Below are 17,402 nucleotides of genomic sequence, written 5' to 3'. Positions count from 1 at the left end.
AAGGAAACTCAGGGGGGAAGAGATGCAAACGCCTGTTAGCTGCACCTCAACGAAAGTAAGGGGAAGAGGGTTTTGTTAACACAATAGTAAGCCCTCGGGGTTCCTCTTCAGCTACGTGTTCTGTGTAATTCACACGTGGAAACGTGAGAAAAGAATGAAAAATTACTTTGAAGTGTGATCTGAATCGGTCACTAGCTAGCTCGGTTGTGAGTGTTCAGGAAGAGTCGTTCACATCCCCACAGAATAATGAGATTAAGACTAGTAAACAGCATTTTTAACCCCGCTGCAGGCGATTCTTTTTTTAAAGCCATTTTAAAATGACAACGCTGATTTATTTTTTTTTTTTCCCCCGATCTCATTTCTCTCCTACGCACCTCGCAAGTCCGACCTGTCGCTTTGATATTTTCCTTCCATCGGAAGTTATCCCTAAAATCCCTTTTTGGGATTGGCTTTACCTTGCCTAGGAAACTCTCTCTCTTAACACAAACAACAACAACAATAATAACAACAAAGAATCCGAAGAATTTATATATTAAAAAGTGGCTCTGGCGAGGTCCCTGGTCACTGGGTACAGGTCTGAGTCTGTTTTCCTTGGAAATTGGGAGGAATGCTAAACGCCTCGTCTACCAGAGAGTAAATTGTGTGCGGAGCTCTAGGCACGGCTCCCAAGTTGCCCTTTCACCCCTTCACTTTATATGTTCCTCTTATTAAGGAGAAAAATGTTTCAATATGTTGGAATTTGGGGCAAAGCCGGGAAGGAGAGAAAAAGAATAGAGAGTAGAAGGACATTTTCCAAATAGTTTTGGTAACCCTTCTGAGGGTTACATTTAAAATTGATGTCGTACTAAAATCCCTGGAAGTTTCTTCCCCAGGTTAGTGCAAAATATTATCTGTGAAGCCTTCTGAGATGACAATATGCACCAGAAACGTGATCTTGTTAGAGAGAAAGAAAAAAAAAAAATCCCTGAATTGAAGCTGTGTTTCCTTTCCCTCCTTAAATGCGTTATTGTTTGATAGGAAATTATTAAATAGCTAAAAGGATCTGGAGGTTTCGCTTGCAGAGAGAGAAGCTGAATTCTTGATCCAATAGAGACAGTTTCATCTTTTTTTCCAGCGTTGTATGTCATATTTTCAGTTCTGCTTCAGGGGGAAATGGGTTAACTATTTTCAAGGTAAGAGTCAGGAAAAAAAGCTCAAAGTAAGGAAAGATGATTTTTAAACGGATATTTGAAACTTCCTTATTTTAAAAAGGGATTTAAAGTAGCACTTGAGCTCCACTCAGCGTCTCTTTTGGGCTTGACTCCTCAGCAATATTTTTTAAGAAAGTTGTGAATTTTTTTCTTTTTTTTTTTCTTTTTTTTTTTTTTTTCCCCTTTAAAGTTGCGAGTAGCGCCAGCCGGGCTCATTGGGCAAAGATGTCACATAGCCATGATTAATCTGAGGGAGCAGCTGAAATATTGATAAGGAGGAAAACGGAAATCAAATGAAAAGTAGAGGGCATAGAAGAGAGGGAAAGGAAAGCACGTCCTGGAGCTGCGAGCATTACAGAAGCCCCCTGAGGAAATGCCTGGTTGATGCAGCCTGTCTGGATGGGCTGGGAATTTTAACTTCAGCGCTGCTTTGGATCTAACAAGTTTAATCTCTCCTCTTTTGCAAAACTGCAGCGGGAGGGTAGTAATCCAGAACTGGTGGGGAGTTTTATTTTTGGTCTCAACCTGGATCTTTACAAACTGGTCTGCCACTGGTTGAGGGGAAAGGGTATAAAAGGTGAGTCATTTAAATAATAGTAATAAGAATAAGCAAGAGGCGAATCTAAAAGTAGTTTTAGAGGCCCTTTTATATTGCGACTGATGCTGGCAGGGCAGTACGATTGATAAATAATCCACAGCAGACTTCTTAAGACTGGCTCCAAATATGCAGATGTATTTATTTATATGAACACGCGTAATTATAAGAGGGAGGTAAGCGGGGGTGGGGGGGGAGCGCTAATCAGGGGTAAAGAGGGGAGCGGGGGAAACCGATATGTGAATCCTTGACCCTAGAAAATTTACTGGCTAAGCAAAATTACCTTGTCCATCGACTCTGGCTACCCCCACCCCCTGTTGCAAGTTCAGAAGCAAAAGAAACTGGAATGTGTTAGGAGGGAGGACGACAGAAAAAAGAATTGTACTTATCAGAAACACATTGTCGATTTTATAATCGGTTGCCCTTCTGTGCCAGCTGGCCGCGTAATAAATGCTTTAAAAATCAATAAAAGGGGGGGTTACGTGCAGATAGCGAACTTTTATTTTCCAGAGTTGTTGGGCTGTGGGTTTTTTTTGCTTGCTTGCTTTTTTTTTTTTTTTTTTTTTTTTTTTTTTTTAAATAAGCAGATGTTTCAAAGCAAGCCAGGGGCGCTGGATTTGGGGGCACGGAGGTGTTTGGCATTGCTGGGGGCGAGGAATTGTGTTCACGGGGGCTTGCCCCGACGGGCTGGCAGCTCCGGGAGTAGGGAGCAGACAGCTCCAGCGCGGCGCGGGCTCCTTCATTAATCAAACGAAGGATATTTTGTGATTAACCAGCGGTGTCTGGGTTGTATTAGATCTGGACAAACTGGACTAGCTGGAAAGTTAGGATCCCATAGCTTTTCCTGGAGAGCTTGCAAAAAAAAAAAAAAACCAAAACAAAAAAACCCACAACCCCCCACCACCACCACCACCAACAGGAGAATTGACCACTTGTACGCAACTCGTTATGTATATTTCTGATTCTGTAGTGTGATTTTCCTGTAGTAAATTCTGGCTAAATTTCTGACTTTCTCCTTCCCATCCCGGGCAAATGGGACCGTCAGAATAGCAGCACTTAAGAGCTGCATGCTAAGGGGAGGGGGCTCGGGCTCGGACTTCTTGACGATGCACTAATTACAGTAAGTTAATCGCTTTCTGGCGCTTTTCAAGGGGACTAAAGATCCTGAGAGGACCGGATAGAAAAAATAGTTGTCGGATGTTTTAGTGACTGCAGATTTATTTTCCCACACGCCATTACATTTTGCACGATCGTTGTTAATCTCTGCATCTCTGTAGTGATGACTTGGGCAGGGGGAGAGGCAAAAAACCCCTGTTCATCAGGAGATCATCAAGTCTTAGAAGTACAGAAAAACAGATGCACTGCATTGATGCAAGCCTGAGATAAAGCACCGCTATGTTTGACTGAGTAACGGCACCATCCGAAATAGAAGGGCTGAGATTGACAAGTCTGGAGGGGTTTTTTTATTGTTATTTGGAATGATATTTCCGGTTTGTTTTTTTTTTTAATTTATTGTTTAATTATTATTGGTGAGAAAGGCTCTTTAAATCAATAGAGGCCGGCAGGCTAATGGCTCGGAATGGTTTCAATGAGTCACGAAAACCAACTGCCCTTCATTTAGCCAAGAGAAACCCTTGGATACAAGTCAATAGGGTTAACTAGTCTCGACATGAAAACATGAGTATTTCAGCTGGCTTTTAATTGTTGGCTAAGAAATTCAGTTAATCAAATGTCAAACATTTCCCTCTGGTCAAAAGGGAAGAAGTTTCTTTTCCTGAGGAGGGGCGGGAATCCAAAAGCAAAACCAAACTGTTGTTAAAGCATAGAAATAAAACCCTGCTTTTTGAAGTCCTGTCTATTAGTTGACTTTTAGTTACTGTGGTGGATGGTTTTCTGTGTCCTTTAAAGGGTACACTTAAATGCTTGATCACTTCTCTTGAAATATTATTACTAATCTTACTTTTTAAACAATGCTTTGTTTCTTTACTTTCTATGATTTGATTATTTTCTTTTAATTTCAGGTCGATTTTAGGACCTTTAAATATATCTATTAAACAAGTAAGGATGTTTCAGACTGTACCAGACACTTCGTCTTACGTCAAGGTAAGACATGACAGCATCTTTAAACAGGTAATGTCAAAAATTACAATCCTCCAAAATTCACAATCATTTATATTAGTTGAAAATCTCGTTCCCATTCTCACTGAATTTAGCAGAAAAAAAAAAAACCAAACAATTCCCAAAACCCTCTGCCTTCAGTGGGAGAGGGGTTAGAGTCTCAATTATCACAGTTATGGTTCTGGAAGTATCATCAGGGACCAACAATATCTTAAAGCAGTCTTGTCTTTTATAATTGATGCTTGGTTTGGTGGCTTATACTATAACTAGTATTACAGCGAGGGTGTCCTGAATTACATTATAGTAGTGGTTTGTTGCTCTGAAACTAATATGATAGTGGTGCTGTGCTACCAATGTTATATCATAGTGGTTTCTTAAATTGGCTTCCAATTTTCTGATTTCCTAGATACCATTTAGTCTTGAACCAGAGCTAAATTTCATTTAATATCCCTCTACTTCCTTGCTGCACCAACTACTGAATTCAATATGAAAGATGATACGTGAAGTTATGTTTTTTGAAAGGTATATTTCAAAACGGATTTAGAAGGAGAAAAATATTTAATGAGTTAAACCAAAACATCTCTTGCAGTTACTGAAGAAATGGATTGTCACACCAGGCAACACTGTATAATACTGGGATTTCTTTCACAATGTTATTTATGATTTTCCTTGAGCAATGCTTCTATATGATTCAGTAGGCAACTGACTTCAGTTGGTTTTATTGATAATGGCTAATGCCAGATACTACTAGATCTTGCACTCTAAATAGTTGTTTGTACATCCTTTTTTTTTTAAAGTTAAAAAAAAATAATCTTAGAATGTATTTTGATGGGCCACTTCTGCCTCTTTCTTTTTCATAAGATTAAAACAAATACCAAAGATGAGTTGGCACAGCCTTGTCCCTTTATAACTCAATTGAGTATTATATTATATTTGACATCATATAGGTTTTTTTCCACAACAGTTCCCAAGAATGTAAATAAACCAAGCCTGGGACATCTGGGTTACACGTTTAAGGCAAACCCTGCATGCAACAGCACTTAGGGAAAATCTAAAACACAAGCCTCTTCTCTCCCAGGCTGAAGAAACACAGAAGGGTGTTAACTAGAGCTGGGTGGATAATTTGTAATGAATAATTTATTACAGGAATTTAATATCTTTTTTTTCTCTCTCCTCTTGGTCAACAATCCATGTACCAATTGTGATTGTAATGTACATAAATATTACTGGAAATAATTCACTGAATGATTTCTGTATATAATCCCTAGGCTATGGCTCATTTCATGGGCAGTTTGTTAGGAGTATTAGTATTTGAAATGCAGGTTGGTGGGATGACTCCCAGGTCATGTGGCATTACTTGTATTCTCTGATTGGGTGAACTTGTGCAGCTTTCTGGACCAGGTTCCTAGAGAAAATCTGTCTGGGAATGGTCAAGACTCCTCATTCAGTTGATATATCCCAAAAATCACAGTCATAGCTCAGCATTTCAGGGAATGTAGCTGATTTAATTTTGCTTATTAAATTCATATAGCTTTGGACCAGATTTGGGAAGAATAGAAATTCTGTGGAAAACAACTGAAATTAAAGTTGAAAAGCTGAAAGCAAATTGACTCAAAGCTCAAGTAAAGAAACACGTTACGTAGTCTGTGCCTGGCTTTAGCATTAATTTCTCTTTGGAGTTCCTGTATGTGGGAAATGATCTGAGATGTGTTCTGTTTACAATGAAGAGATGAAGGCCCTTTGACATCCTATATTATGGTATCATTGCCTTTTGTTGGGAGGCTAGATCCAGCTGCCACTCCAGTTAGTAGCAAAATTCCTTTTGAATTAAGTGGAACCGAGATCCAGGCCTAAATAATTTAACATTCCAGCAGGATTGAGTGAGTCTGTCCGTAACTGTGTCGGGATAGCCTTCTCATGGAGTACAATCCTGCAGGCAAAGTGCTTGGACAAAGTTCTCTGCATAAGTATGTGTTTTATCCACCAGGAAGAACTCCTCAGGCTGGACTTATACCCAGGGTTTCAGCAGTGGAAGGATAACTGAGCTGGTCTCTCTGCTTTTTATTACAACCCTTCATCATCGGCTGCCGTTATTTTGGGCAAGGACCTTGTCTTTGGTATTTTGTCTGTAAAGCTTCATTCACACCAATGTCATTGGGGAAATGACTTGTTCCTGTGCTTAAAAAACTCAACAGGGTTTCGACAGAAGTCTCTTAGGACTGATCCAAAGTCCTCTGAAGATGAAGGAAATATCTCCCGTTGACTTCTAAAAGTTTTAAGTTGGGCAGCCCAGTATCAGTGGTGCAAAATGGTACCTGGGTAGCTCACACAGATCAGCAAGGCTCTTCTTAAAAGTAGGAACATGCTTAAATTCAGGACAATCACAGCCCTAAACACCCAGGTTAGGTCAATCTCTGGTCCCTCTGAGTTTGGTGACAATTTCCACTGACTCAAATACATCCAGGGCCAGCAGAGAGATTCTAACAATTTGTAGAAGAGGTGGGATTGACTAATGATCTAGGCAGATAGTCAGGAAATGTGGGTATGGATCCGAGCCCTGCCAGAGTGGGCTTGCTGCTTCTGAGCAAGACACTTCAACTCTCTGTGCCTCTGTTTCTCCATCTGTAAAATGTGGATGGAAGTGCTGCGTAAGAACAAGGCACTGTTCAGATTTAGACATGCTGCCTTCTCTTGCCTGATTTGCCATGCTGATCTTTGAGGACTTCCAAAGTTACGGTGAGCAAGGAGTTTGAAAAGAAGGAGGTTGAGTTCTAATTCCTCTATCTTCCCAGTTTGTTTTTTCTATTATTATTATTATTTTCTTTCATGTCATTCCTTCTCCAGAAAAAAACTTATTTGCTTGTCTTGTGGAAGAGAGAAATATTTTATTTATTACCTTTGCGGGATCTCAGCTGATGATGTGTACATTAGCCCCATTACACAGCAGAAAAAAGCAAGATTGGGATCAATGTCTTCTATAAATCCTCTTCAACAAATGCATCATATGTATAAACTTTGTTTATTCTGTGCTTTGTATAGAAAAATGCCTCATTTCTCTATGTTGTAACTGAGACGGGGTTGCTGGCAGGGTGTTCCCCAGGAGTTCCCAGGAGGAACAAATTTGCTGTCGTACCCCTGGGGTACAAAACACCCTATGACTGCCTTCAGGCCACGCTGTTTTTCTTGTCATGGCTTTCAAAATGCAAAAGGGAGGGTTGGGGCTAGGTAGCTGGAGGAGGAAAAGGAGGATTTCAATTTTAAAATGGTTTGTTTTAACAAGGATGGTTTATGTTGAGTCATACTGGCAAAGTTCAGCTTCTCAGTGTTGTAACCTTGATTTACATCACGACCATATAGGACATATGGATCTGTATCTAAAGCACTGATAAAAGATCCTATATAACCTCATGACAGAACTACCCATTATCTGTCATACACGCTTCTTGTATGGGCCTTAACACAATAGAGGGGTAGGAAATCACAAATATAAAAAAAAAAAAATCATTTTTATCCTTACTGGTTTATTCTATGTACCTGAAAGTATTTCTATTCCTTATACCATTATGGGACTTACTGATCTGCAAGTACTTAATAATTTGCAGTATATCAGAGGGTGCTAATCTCATCTAAACATGAGTATTTGACTTTAGAGAATGAAACATATAATATAATTGGGAAATTAAATTTTAAAAGACAGCACTGGAATCCTGACTGTAGAGATATGGAAAGAATTAGGGCTATAAGCAAAGCAACATGACCTCTCAATGCTGAATTTTTAATTACTACCATTGCCACGAGCTACTCCGGGCCACAGCCGTCTTCACTCCCCTTCCGCACTGCCAGTTTGTGGTTTAATAAGTGTGTAAAGGCGGTACAAGAATAATTTTGGGGGTATGTTACTCACCCGCGCTTTTCTTATGCCCTTTGGCAACATCCCAACGCTTATCTCCTCTTTTATCACTCCCCCCCCCCCTTGCACAGAGAGTCATCGCTTCTGCTTTCGGTTCCCCAGCCTGTAAACACAGCTCCTGTCCTCCCCGAGGCAGCGCCTGAAGCTCTCGGGGCTCTGCAGAGCATCCCGGGGCCGGGGGAGCATCCCTTCTCCCGGAGGCCCTTCTCCCTCCAGGTACCGGCCCTTCTCCCTCCAGGTACCGGCCCTTCTCCCTCCAGGTACCGGCCCTTCTCCCTCCAGGTACCGGCCCTTCTCCAGGTACCGGCCCTTCTAGCTTGAGGCAGGACCCTCTGGGTGAAGCCCCTTGGCCTGTGCAGAAGTCAAAGCAGAGGGCGGTAACGCTCCCCATCACACAGGAGCGGGTGGTATCCTGGCATCAGCCCTGCTTTTTCCCTTCTTTCCTCTGCCCTGCCTGGTGATGATACTTTAAAATAGCCTCCCCAGGGGAGATATTTAAGGCAGTTCCCCAGAAATAGCTCAGGTAACGTGCTGGGACGCCTTGGACCCGCGCAAATCCGGTGCTCCTGGGAGAGGCAGGGTGCTCGCACCCCACTCCGACCCCTGGGGAGTTTTGGGGAAAAGCCAAAAAGCAACTGCATGCTGTCCTTTGCGGGCTTGTGTGGAAAATAGTCTCCAGCCCAGACCTTTGAACAGGCACGAAGATGGACTTTCCTCCAGAGAGGAGGCACCGTGCAAGCGCGGGACTTCTCGCTTTAAAAATGGATTTCATGCAGCCATAACGTTTGTGGTACCGTACAAAGCAGCATATTCATGGGGGCAAAATAGTCCGGGTGGCTGGAAACAATATTTGGTTTGTTCTGGCTTTCACTCTGCCTGGAAAGTTTACAGAAGCCCTAAAGAGAGAGGGGGTTTTAATTTTTTTTCAAAGGACAAAACAGTGAGATTTTCTTTGGAGCGGGCAATACAGAGGCTGCTGACAGACCCTGACACGGACACGTTATCTTTCCCGCTGACCAGCAGCAGCCAGAGGCTGCTCGGGGACAGGTTGCAGGGAAAGAATGCTCCGTTATTTCATTTATTTACAACAGAAATCTCGCAGCGGGGGTGATGCTTGATGAATCAACGGAGGGGAAGGCGCTGCAGAGGGATCATCCCACAGGTGCTTAGGGACGCGTGGATGCTGGAAATGCGGCTGTGTGGAGCAGGGAGAAACCTGCACCGCGCTCTTAACGACAGCTAGAGAGCCTTAGCCTGGCAGAAAAGGGAAAACCATCCCCTTCACGGACTAGTTTTTTCCCCGTTCAGGTAGTATTGTTCCTACTGAGAGCATCCTCTAGCGCGCTACCCGGTTTTGCTTTTTTTTTTTAATTTCTCAATTCCTAGCATCCCGCAGAATTTCAGTTCCTCCCACCCGGGCTCGGGAGGACGGGGACCAGGCACCTCCAGAGAAGGTGGGAATTGCAGGAGCTTTGTCGGCAGGGGTAGAGCGGGCAGAAGCCGCCGTGAGCTCTTACGTCATTCTCGCACTTCGTGATGATTAATCTACGTATACACTGAATCACACACTTTTTTTTTTTTTTTTTTTTTTTTACGCTCATTTCTTGAGGCAGAAACGCTGCTAAGTTGATAGACTTTAGCAAGTCGATGATTAATGCCTTATGACAACTTGGTGCTTAAGGATTTAGTTCTTGTTTGCACCTACCTCTCTATTTTAAATGGAAAAATCCCTTTCTACTTCCCGGTGTCCGGCGGATCCCGCCTGACGTTTTCCCCGTGCGTGGGGAAGGGCTGGCATTGTTTCTTTCCCGCTTTACCTTCAAGACACGGTTTGAATTTAGGTCGAGAAGGTGGGAGAGATGTTGTTTCTCTCCTGGAAATGGAGCTTGTTGGAACTTTCTAAAATAAGCCAGGCTCTCGGGCACAAGGGACAAGCTTTTACAGTAACTCCTGCCTTTAGACAGCGGCATTCAAGCAGCCAATCCCCCTCCCCAACTCTGCGACCTTCTAATGGCTCCATTCTTTCACAATTTGCAGAAAAACGCCCCCCACCAATATGCTGGATGCAGGGAATTTTATATTCCAGCTTTTCCTATGCTCTCCCAGCCCTGTGTTTAGAAAGAGAGAAGATGTGGAGGGAAAGGGGAGAAAAAAAGTGAATGCTAAGGGGCGAAAATGCTTTAAATCTTTTCCTGCAAATCTCCAAATATATGAAGTCTGAGGAACAAATTCAAAGCAGGCACGGACGCCTGAAGAGAAGTTAGAGAGAAATATTCTGTTCCATTCAAGCGCATCAAGGGTCTAGCTGAAGTCTTGTTTGGCTAAGGTCAGACGAGACTGGGTTCTCCAATAAAAATAAATCTCAAATTAATTATGGCCTCAAGCGAGGGGCCAGACGTTTGGAGCTAGTGCACTGCAGTCTGTTTTTTTGGCCTTCAGTATTTTGGGGTTTTTGTGCCTTAGCTTTTCAATAATTGCGGGCTGGGGGAGGAAGGGAGGGCGGGGGCTGCTTTATTGGGACATGGAGCTCAAATAAAACTAGCCAGGACATTGCTTACCCAACTCTTTGCTTAATTGCGATGAGCTTCAAAGCTATTGCATCTTCTCCACACCACTTTTAAGACATTATGTTTTATTTAGTACCGATTAGCAGTGAATAACTTTCCGGCTTCAAGTTCCCAAATCCCATGGGCTGTTCCTGTAGACCAAGAGGTAGAAGGGACCCGATCCTTCATTTGTGGGGCTGGAAAACTCTGATTCCTTTTTATTGCTGTAGCTGAAAAGCAGAGGTTTGCCCAATTAGTTTAGTTTAGAATTGGGATTCGTTTCTGGGGATCAAATCCCAGGGCTGTAGTTTGGGCTTTTTGCTTGTAAGAATGTGGGTTAAGAAAATACACAAAACACGTTGCGTTTTTCATTCCGCAACGGAGTCGGTGCCAGAGGAAACTCAGACCCGGAAATTTTAAACATTCACTGAAGTTGGTGGAGATTTTCCCTCTGGTAAAGACTGAAGAAGAATAGAGCCTGGCCTTCTGCAAATACAGCTCCGGGCAAAGAATGACGGTAAATATTGTAAATAAGTTTCTAGAGGATAGAATAGATGAAAAGTTTTATATATATAAAATATATACACACAATATACCTAGCGCAAGGTATGTAAATACATGTATAGAGGAAACCTAGTTAAAAGAGGACACTTTGTCACCGTTAGTGGGAAATGAGCCACTTTCTAGCGACAAAGTCAGGGCGTGGCTGCTGGTTTCTGGGGCTCCCCTCCCCTATTTACTGCCTTAGTTCAAAGCAACAGTCCTAGGCTGGGCTTAACGAGAGCTCAGCTGATGCTGTTTGGGTAAGAGAGGGTGAAATAAGCCAACCCCCTCTCCCATCCTCCGAAAAGAATATTTCTGACCTGCAACTGAGGCCCGGGACGGTTTTCATTATGTTTATCCCTATAGAATAACTAGACGGTTTTAATTATGGAGTGATGACCACTAATCCCGCGTGAATTACAGACAGAAAATCCGTATCTTGGAGGTTATGTAGTCCCGCGAAGGACTGGCATTGAACTACACCGAGGGGTTAACTCCTTTGATACTGGACGTGAAATAGTCCTGGGCCAAATTCCCCCCAGCATGTCCTTATGAATTTTAATCGGATCACGCCAAAACCTGCGTTTTCACCTCCTCTGTGCGAGGCTGCAGTCGGTGTAACCCAACTATAAGGACGAAGAGAGGAGGTGGGGACATGCCAAGTGCTTGAGATCAATATTGAACTAATTAAAAACTTGGGTCGCGAATTTCGTTTCATTCATAAGTGGAGTGAAAAAAAAAAATAAAAATTGAGGAGTAACCGATTTCTACCAGCCTGTCCCAATGTAAGCATTTGAAATCTTCCGTGGTTGCCAAGATCAAATGATTTTCCAGATGTCTGGTGGTAACCACATTAAACAGATCATAATTCCTTTACTGTATATACATTTACATCCAACAGTTGAGCATCAGATTAAAAGTTGCGCGCATTGATCAGCGATGGCTGTGCTTGCCTCTGCCTTTCTTTGCTCCTTTCCTCTCAAACAGTTAAATACCCAAAGACACTGAACAATCACCTAGGATGATTCAGAGCTTGGCGCACGGAGTTTATGAATATTCCAGCCTTTTCCAAAAAGTTTGAGATAACTTTAAGGGTGGTTTTTTGGTGTTTGGTGGTTTTTTTGTTGTTTGTTTTTGGGTTGGTTTTTTTCAGGGGGAGGAAAAAAAAATAAGCAAAGGTTCTATTGTTGCATTATTTGGGAGGAAAAGAGTAGATTGTTCGACTTGTCTGTTAGAATGTTTAACAACTTCGCTCATTACCTTATCTCTTGGACTTTTCGCAAATCTTACTGTAGACCAAACACAAGAGGTAAAGCAGGGATCCACCCCAATGGACCCGATCTAATAAATGACCCGAACAGGCTTCATTTCGAGTCGTCCTCAGACATGCAAAATAAGCCTTTAGGGGTCATGATGCCCGTCTGGCAATTAAATGCAGACTTGGGTTCCTAAAATATCTCTAGGTGGGATGGAGAGGGGGTCTGTTTGACATCTTCCAGCCTTTGGGGTGCCGGATTTGTTTGTCGCTTCAGCCCGGAGCTGGGGAAAGGGTTTGGTTTTTGATTTTTGGTTGGTTGTTGGTTTGGTTTGGTTTTTTTTCGCAAATATTGGGCTCCCCTCGCACAAGCTGGGCAGGTTTTCAGGTGGTTTCAGCTCCCCGGCTCTTCCCCACCGCCAGCCCGTCCAAGACCTGTCGGTCACGCAGCCTAAAACCAAAATGCTCTGTGAGGTCCGTGGGTGACAGAGGCTCCTTCCAGGGTATTTTTTTTCTTCCCTTCCTTTCGAGGTTAAGATCCTCAGCCTGTCCTCTCCCTCACCCCCCACCCCCATTGTTTTTCGGGGTTAGTAGAAAGTGTTGTCTAGAGAGGAAACCATTTGGGTTTTGAAAGGATGCGTTTCACTCTTCCCTTTAACCTCTTGCTTTTCTGGTTGCTGCAGCAGCCTGCCATGTGGTAGCGCTGAAGGGGGAGTGGAGAAGAGAGTATTTGCGGGGCGGGGGGCGAAGAGGGCAGGGAAAAAGAAAGAGTAATGAGGAAAGCAAAGGGTTAACCGTGATTTCTTTTAATTGAACTCCAGTTCTTGTGGCCCTAGGCAAGGGGGGACCTGACCCCGCTAGCAGCATCCAGATGTGCTGCTCTCCGGGGACCCCAGCGCAGACCCCTGGATTGTAAAGCAGACAGGGGGAGGACGGGGGTGGGGGGAGAGGGAAGGCGGTCGGGCTGTCCCCTCTGCTCCCCCCCCCCCCCCCCCCCCCCCCCTTTCCCCGCTTCACCTCCCGGCTGCAGACGGCCTCAATCGCTGGCAAGCAGCAAGCCAAAACCTCCAGGTCTGGTCACGTTCAGTCCCGTGTCTGCATCTAAACTAAAAAATTGTAGCTGAATTGATGAGGCTAATTTCAGAGGAGGGGGGAGGGAGGGGAGGGAGGGAGGGGCAAGGGGGATCTACAGCGCTCTCCTGCCAGCTTCGGTCTTGGAGAAATAAAGTATTAATAAGGCATCTCTGCCGCAGCCGAGTAGAAACACTAGTGGCATTATTGCATTTCCCTTTTGGAAGGGGCGAGCGCAGAATAACTTTGGATATAATTTTTATTCCCCCCCCCCCCCTTTCCCCTCCCCGTGGTTGGACTAAAGACAGGGGGAAACAAAAAGACTGGACACAACTGGCATTGGACAAGGTAATCCTCTCCCCCGAGAGATCTGACGTGCAGGAGTGTCCTTCTGCCTTGACACTTTTCTCTCTTGGCTTCAGCCTCCCTTTATTCCACCCTCTGCTCTTTTCCTCGGGCTGCAGCAGTTTGCAGAAGTGGGGAATAAAGGACGCCCAAAGCGTTGCATGATGTGTTCCGCTGTTAGCTGCTTGTTATTTTTGCGGGGGGGGGGGGGGGGGCCGAGAAGCGGGTGAGCTGGACAGGCGGGTATTGTCTACTTTCCTCGGGTCCTTGGGAGGGTTTCAGCTTTTCCCGGAAAAAGGAAAGCGCGTTTCTTTTCTGGTGATCGCTCCCGTTTGAATGAAAGAGAGAATTGCACGTCAGGGGCTCGCCGGGTCTAAAATGAGATTTAAAGGCGGGCGGTTGGGTTTTTGCAGTGCCCATTCTGACACGGCATCCGGGAACGGAAAATTCAGCTGATCTGACAATTATTGTAAATTTTGGTCATTTTTAGCTTATAAAGTTTGGTTGTTTTGGTTTTTTTTTTTTTTTTTGTTGGTTGGTTGGGTTTTTTCTTCCCTGTCTGGGGGGAGTTTTTAGCGAGAAACTTGCAATGTGAGAGGAGGTGAAATGGATGGACTTCCATCCACCTCAGTATCCCTGATTCAGAGCCCGATATCCCAACCCTCGAGATATTGGGAGTGAAGGGAAGGGGTGAAAGTGGAAAAGAGCCTCCACTTCCCTGCAGCCCCATTTCCAGCCTGTGTTTAATTGCTGGAGTCGTTTGTCTGTCTTGCATTATTGCACTTACCGCTCATTTCTGGCAGGGACTGGACCCTGGTCTCATGCTCCTTGCTGGAAGGCGTGAAGGAGAGGGGCCGAAGTATGTTTTAAATACGTTTTAATCGCAGATTTTTTTTATTTTCTCTTTCTGCCTGCTGCGACAGAATTGTATTTACGGTTTTCTCCCCTTAATTTTTGCCTGTGCCTGGAAAACGCATTAATAAAAAAATCTGTGGGAAGAGACGGAAATTCAGTGAGTCAGGCTAAAGCCGCTCCAGCCAAAAGAAAAAAAAAAATTGCAAAAAAACCCCATGTTAAACTAAACTGTGGGATGACACACGGCGTTCGCTAATACGGTCTGGGGTGCAAGGCAAGGTCTGCGTTGGACTGGCTGCCCTAGCGACAAACAAGAGCTGACAGAGGTAGCTATTGTTCTGCCCCTTCTTATCTAAATGGAGCAAATATCCTGTATGTAAAATATATATATTTTCATCAAGAAGGCAGGACCAGTGGAGAGACGAAAGTTTCCTCCTCGAGTGACTTCACTTCCCAAAATTAGCAGAAAAAAACGTTTCATCCGGTTAACTGTCTCTTTTTCGCTCTGCTGCAACAACCAAAGTTAAAAAAAGAGACAGACAGAGAGAGAGGGAGGGAGAGGGAGAGAGGAGGAGAGGGGATACAGAGAGAAAAGCAAAACCGCTGGAAGGGCAGAGAGAAAAGCGAAAAGAGAGAGAAGGATAAAAAACTTCAGGAGGCTGCGGTTGCAGGCTAAACCGGGTCAATGTGTGGAATATTGCTGGTACCGGCTGGAAGTTATTCTAGATGGACGGCACTATTAAGGTAAAGGGGGCAGGAGGGGCTGGGGGACCCCTCCGGCCGGGAGGGAGCTGGGAAGGGGCGCGGGGGCTGGGGTCCGGCTCCGTTCCTCCTCCCCGGAGCGTCCGGTCTCTCCTCCTCCTCCTCCTCCTCCGCCGCTGCGCGTCGGGGCTCTCCCCTTCGCCTCCCCGGTGCTCCGGGGAAGCTTCGCAGCCGGCAAGGAGCCGGCCGACCCGCTCGTCCCCCGCTTGGCGGGGCGGTGCGGGGCCAGCCGCCTTCCTGCCCCGGCGGAGCGGGGTCGAGGAGGGGCCCCGGGGACCTGCCTGGCTCGGCGGCCTGCGGCGGAAAGGCAGTGACAGCTCCTGCCCCCGGGACTCGGCGCCGCCCGGGGCTGCGAGGCGCCGCAGAGAGCGGCGGGGTTGGGGGGGGAGCCGGTTCGGGCCGGCGGCGAGAGCAGCCCGGAGACGGCAAAGGTGAGAGAGTGGCTCCGAGCCGGCCCCCAGATGTGAGCTCCTGAGCTCCGATTTCCTCGCCCTGCCCTTGGCTGAAATGCGCTGCTGGTTCTGGTGGTCGCCCGTGCGTTTCCTCCAGCAGTTTTTTGGTGGTTTTTTTTTTGAGGGAGAAAGCGAGGGACGGGGCGGTTTGGAGGAGAAACATCACCCCTAGCTTGGGGCGAGGCAGAGGGAAGGGGAAGCAAAGAGTGTGGCAAAAAACCCACGAACATAACCAACCTCTGGTGGCCTTGAGCAACCAGGACGCTGCTGGGACTTGGAGAGTGGTTCCCCCTCCTTTCCCCCCCATCCCACCGGCCGGTCCTTCAGCCTCTGCAGAGATAAACCAAGCCTTTTCCAAGCCCCTTGAGGTGGCTCACGCTGTTTCTCAAAGCCTATGCAGCAGAGGGTTGGCTTTCTTGCTTTGGGGGACCCTTGTGCAATTCTTACGGGCTCTTCTTGAGGGAGCGCTATAGCACAGAAGCAGCTTGAACAGAAGAGCCTTGAAGCGAGAGACGCTGTGGGTGTGTTTGGGTTGGAGGATTTCGAAAGATGCCTATCGCCTGGGTGGGGTGTTGATCTCTTCTTAAAAGTAGTCTGTTTTTTTTTTTTTGGTTGTTTTTTGTGTTTTTTTTTTTTTGCTGACCTGGGGAGAAAGAAGCTGCACACTGGCAGGAACTGAAACTTTCTCCCTTAGACTGCAGCTTGTGACAAGTGCACTGTTTGGAAGGGTCTCAAAAGAAGGGGGAGGGAAGGAGATGGGCAGGAAGAGAAAATGGAAAGAGGAAAGAAAGAAGGAATGAAAGAGTGAATGTCAGAAAGGAGGAAAGAAAGCAGGAGCACTGAAAGCACAAAATTTGGGAGATGTGGCAAGAATACGAGGTGTTTCCCCCCTACACCCTCAGCTCTGTAGCAAAAGTAACCGAGGCCTCATTCAGGATATGTTTAGTGCACCACAACCTTCTTTGATTTGTGGAGCCCTAAATATTGTGCAGTGAAAGTGCAGAAATTTCCCATCTGTACATTTGCTGCAGTGCACACATGGACTTGCTTTTCTGCACAGGCCATGAGCCCCCCCTGCACCATTCTCTGAAAGGTGCTGAAGTATTCCCATGACCCACGTAGCCCATGGTGCCTACCGGGAGCTCATCCTCTCCCCAGTCACCCTGTGTTGCAAACTATTATTGCTCACTCCCCGCAACCCCCCTCGGTTTGGAGATGAGGAACTGTGACACTTAGCAGCTAGGCCTACAGTCACGTTGGGGAGGCTGTGGTGAAAGGAGGAACTCGGCCGCATCCCAGGTCACTGCCCCAGCTCCTGGATCTGTTCGCTGACTGCTCTGCAGCCTGTTCTTATATTGTCCTGCTTCACTTGTAGTCCAGAAATAATTTGGCTGTTCGAGCTAAGAGAAGTGGGATCCAGATACAGCAAAGTCTCCTCTTGGGTTCGTTTACTGAGCAATGCCAGGACCATCAGCAAGTTGCTGCAGGTCCCCAGGTCCTGTTTGCCTCCTCCTATAATTTATCCCTTTTCTGTACCATGCATTTAGATCAATGCTCCTGTAGTGCCCTCAGGATTATCTGAGATTTCTTGCAAATTTTCTTCCCAGGGAGAAAAAAAAAAAGTAGGTTCCCAAGGAATATCAGACCCATGCACTGACAGATTTGCTGCAGTTCACCACTAAAAGGAAGGGGTTGTCTCAGGTGAAGGGCAATGGGAGAGGATGTGGCTTGAGATGCTTAAATGTTTTTAATGTGCTAGG

The 17,402-nt window shown here is 45.5% G+C and overlaps 1 protein-coding gene across 6 annotated transcripts in view; it reads left to right on the top strand.

The window, feature by feature from the left end:
- The first annotated feature begins 1,074 nt into the window (after window positions 1-1,074).
- FLI1 (Fli-1 proto-oncogene, ETS transcription factor) overlaps window positions 1,075-17,402 on the top strand; it is an 88,678-nt gene continuing 72,350 nt past the window's right edge. Inside the window, exons 1-2 of one of the 6 annotated variants that reach the window (XM_075774361.1) lie at window positions 1,075-1,172; window positions 3,807-3,915. In XM_075774361.1, coding sequence (XP_075630476.1) covers window positions 3,850-3,915 — 66 coding nt within the window. In that variant the 5' untranslated portion in view covers window positions 1,075-1,172; window positions 3,807-3,849. Of the gene's footprint in view, window positions 1,173-1,407; window positions 1,768-3,806; window positions 3,916-14,669; window positions 14,755-14,807; window positions 15,173-15,347; window positions 15,622-17,402 lie in introns of those variants that run through there. The other 5 variants (XM_075774363.1, XM_075774360.1, XM_075774366.1 and 2 more) reach the window with 5 other exon arrangements.

Source organism: Balearica regulorum, chromosome 23 (genome assembly GCF_011004875.1).
Source record: "Balearica regulorum gibbericeps isolate bBalReg1 chromosome 23, bBalReg1.pri, whole genome shotgun sequence".
Lineage (NCBI taxonomy): Eukaryota > Metazoa > Chordata > Aves > Gruiformes > Gruidae > Balearica > Balearica regulorum.
This window is presented reverse-complemented; position numbering and strand designations above follow the sequence as displayed.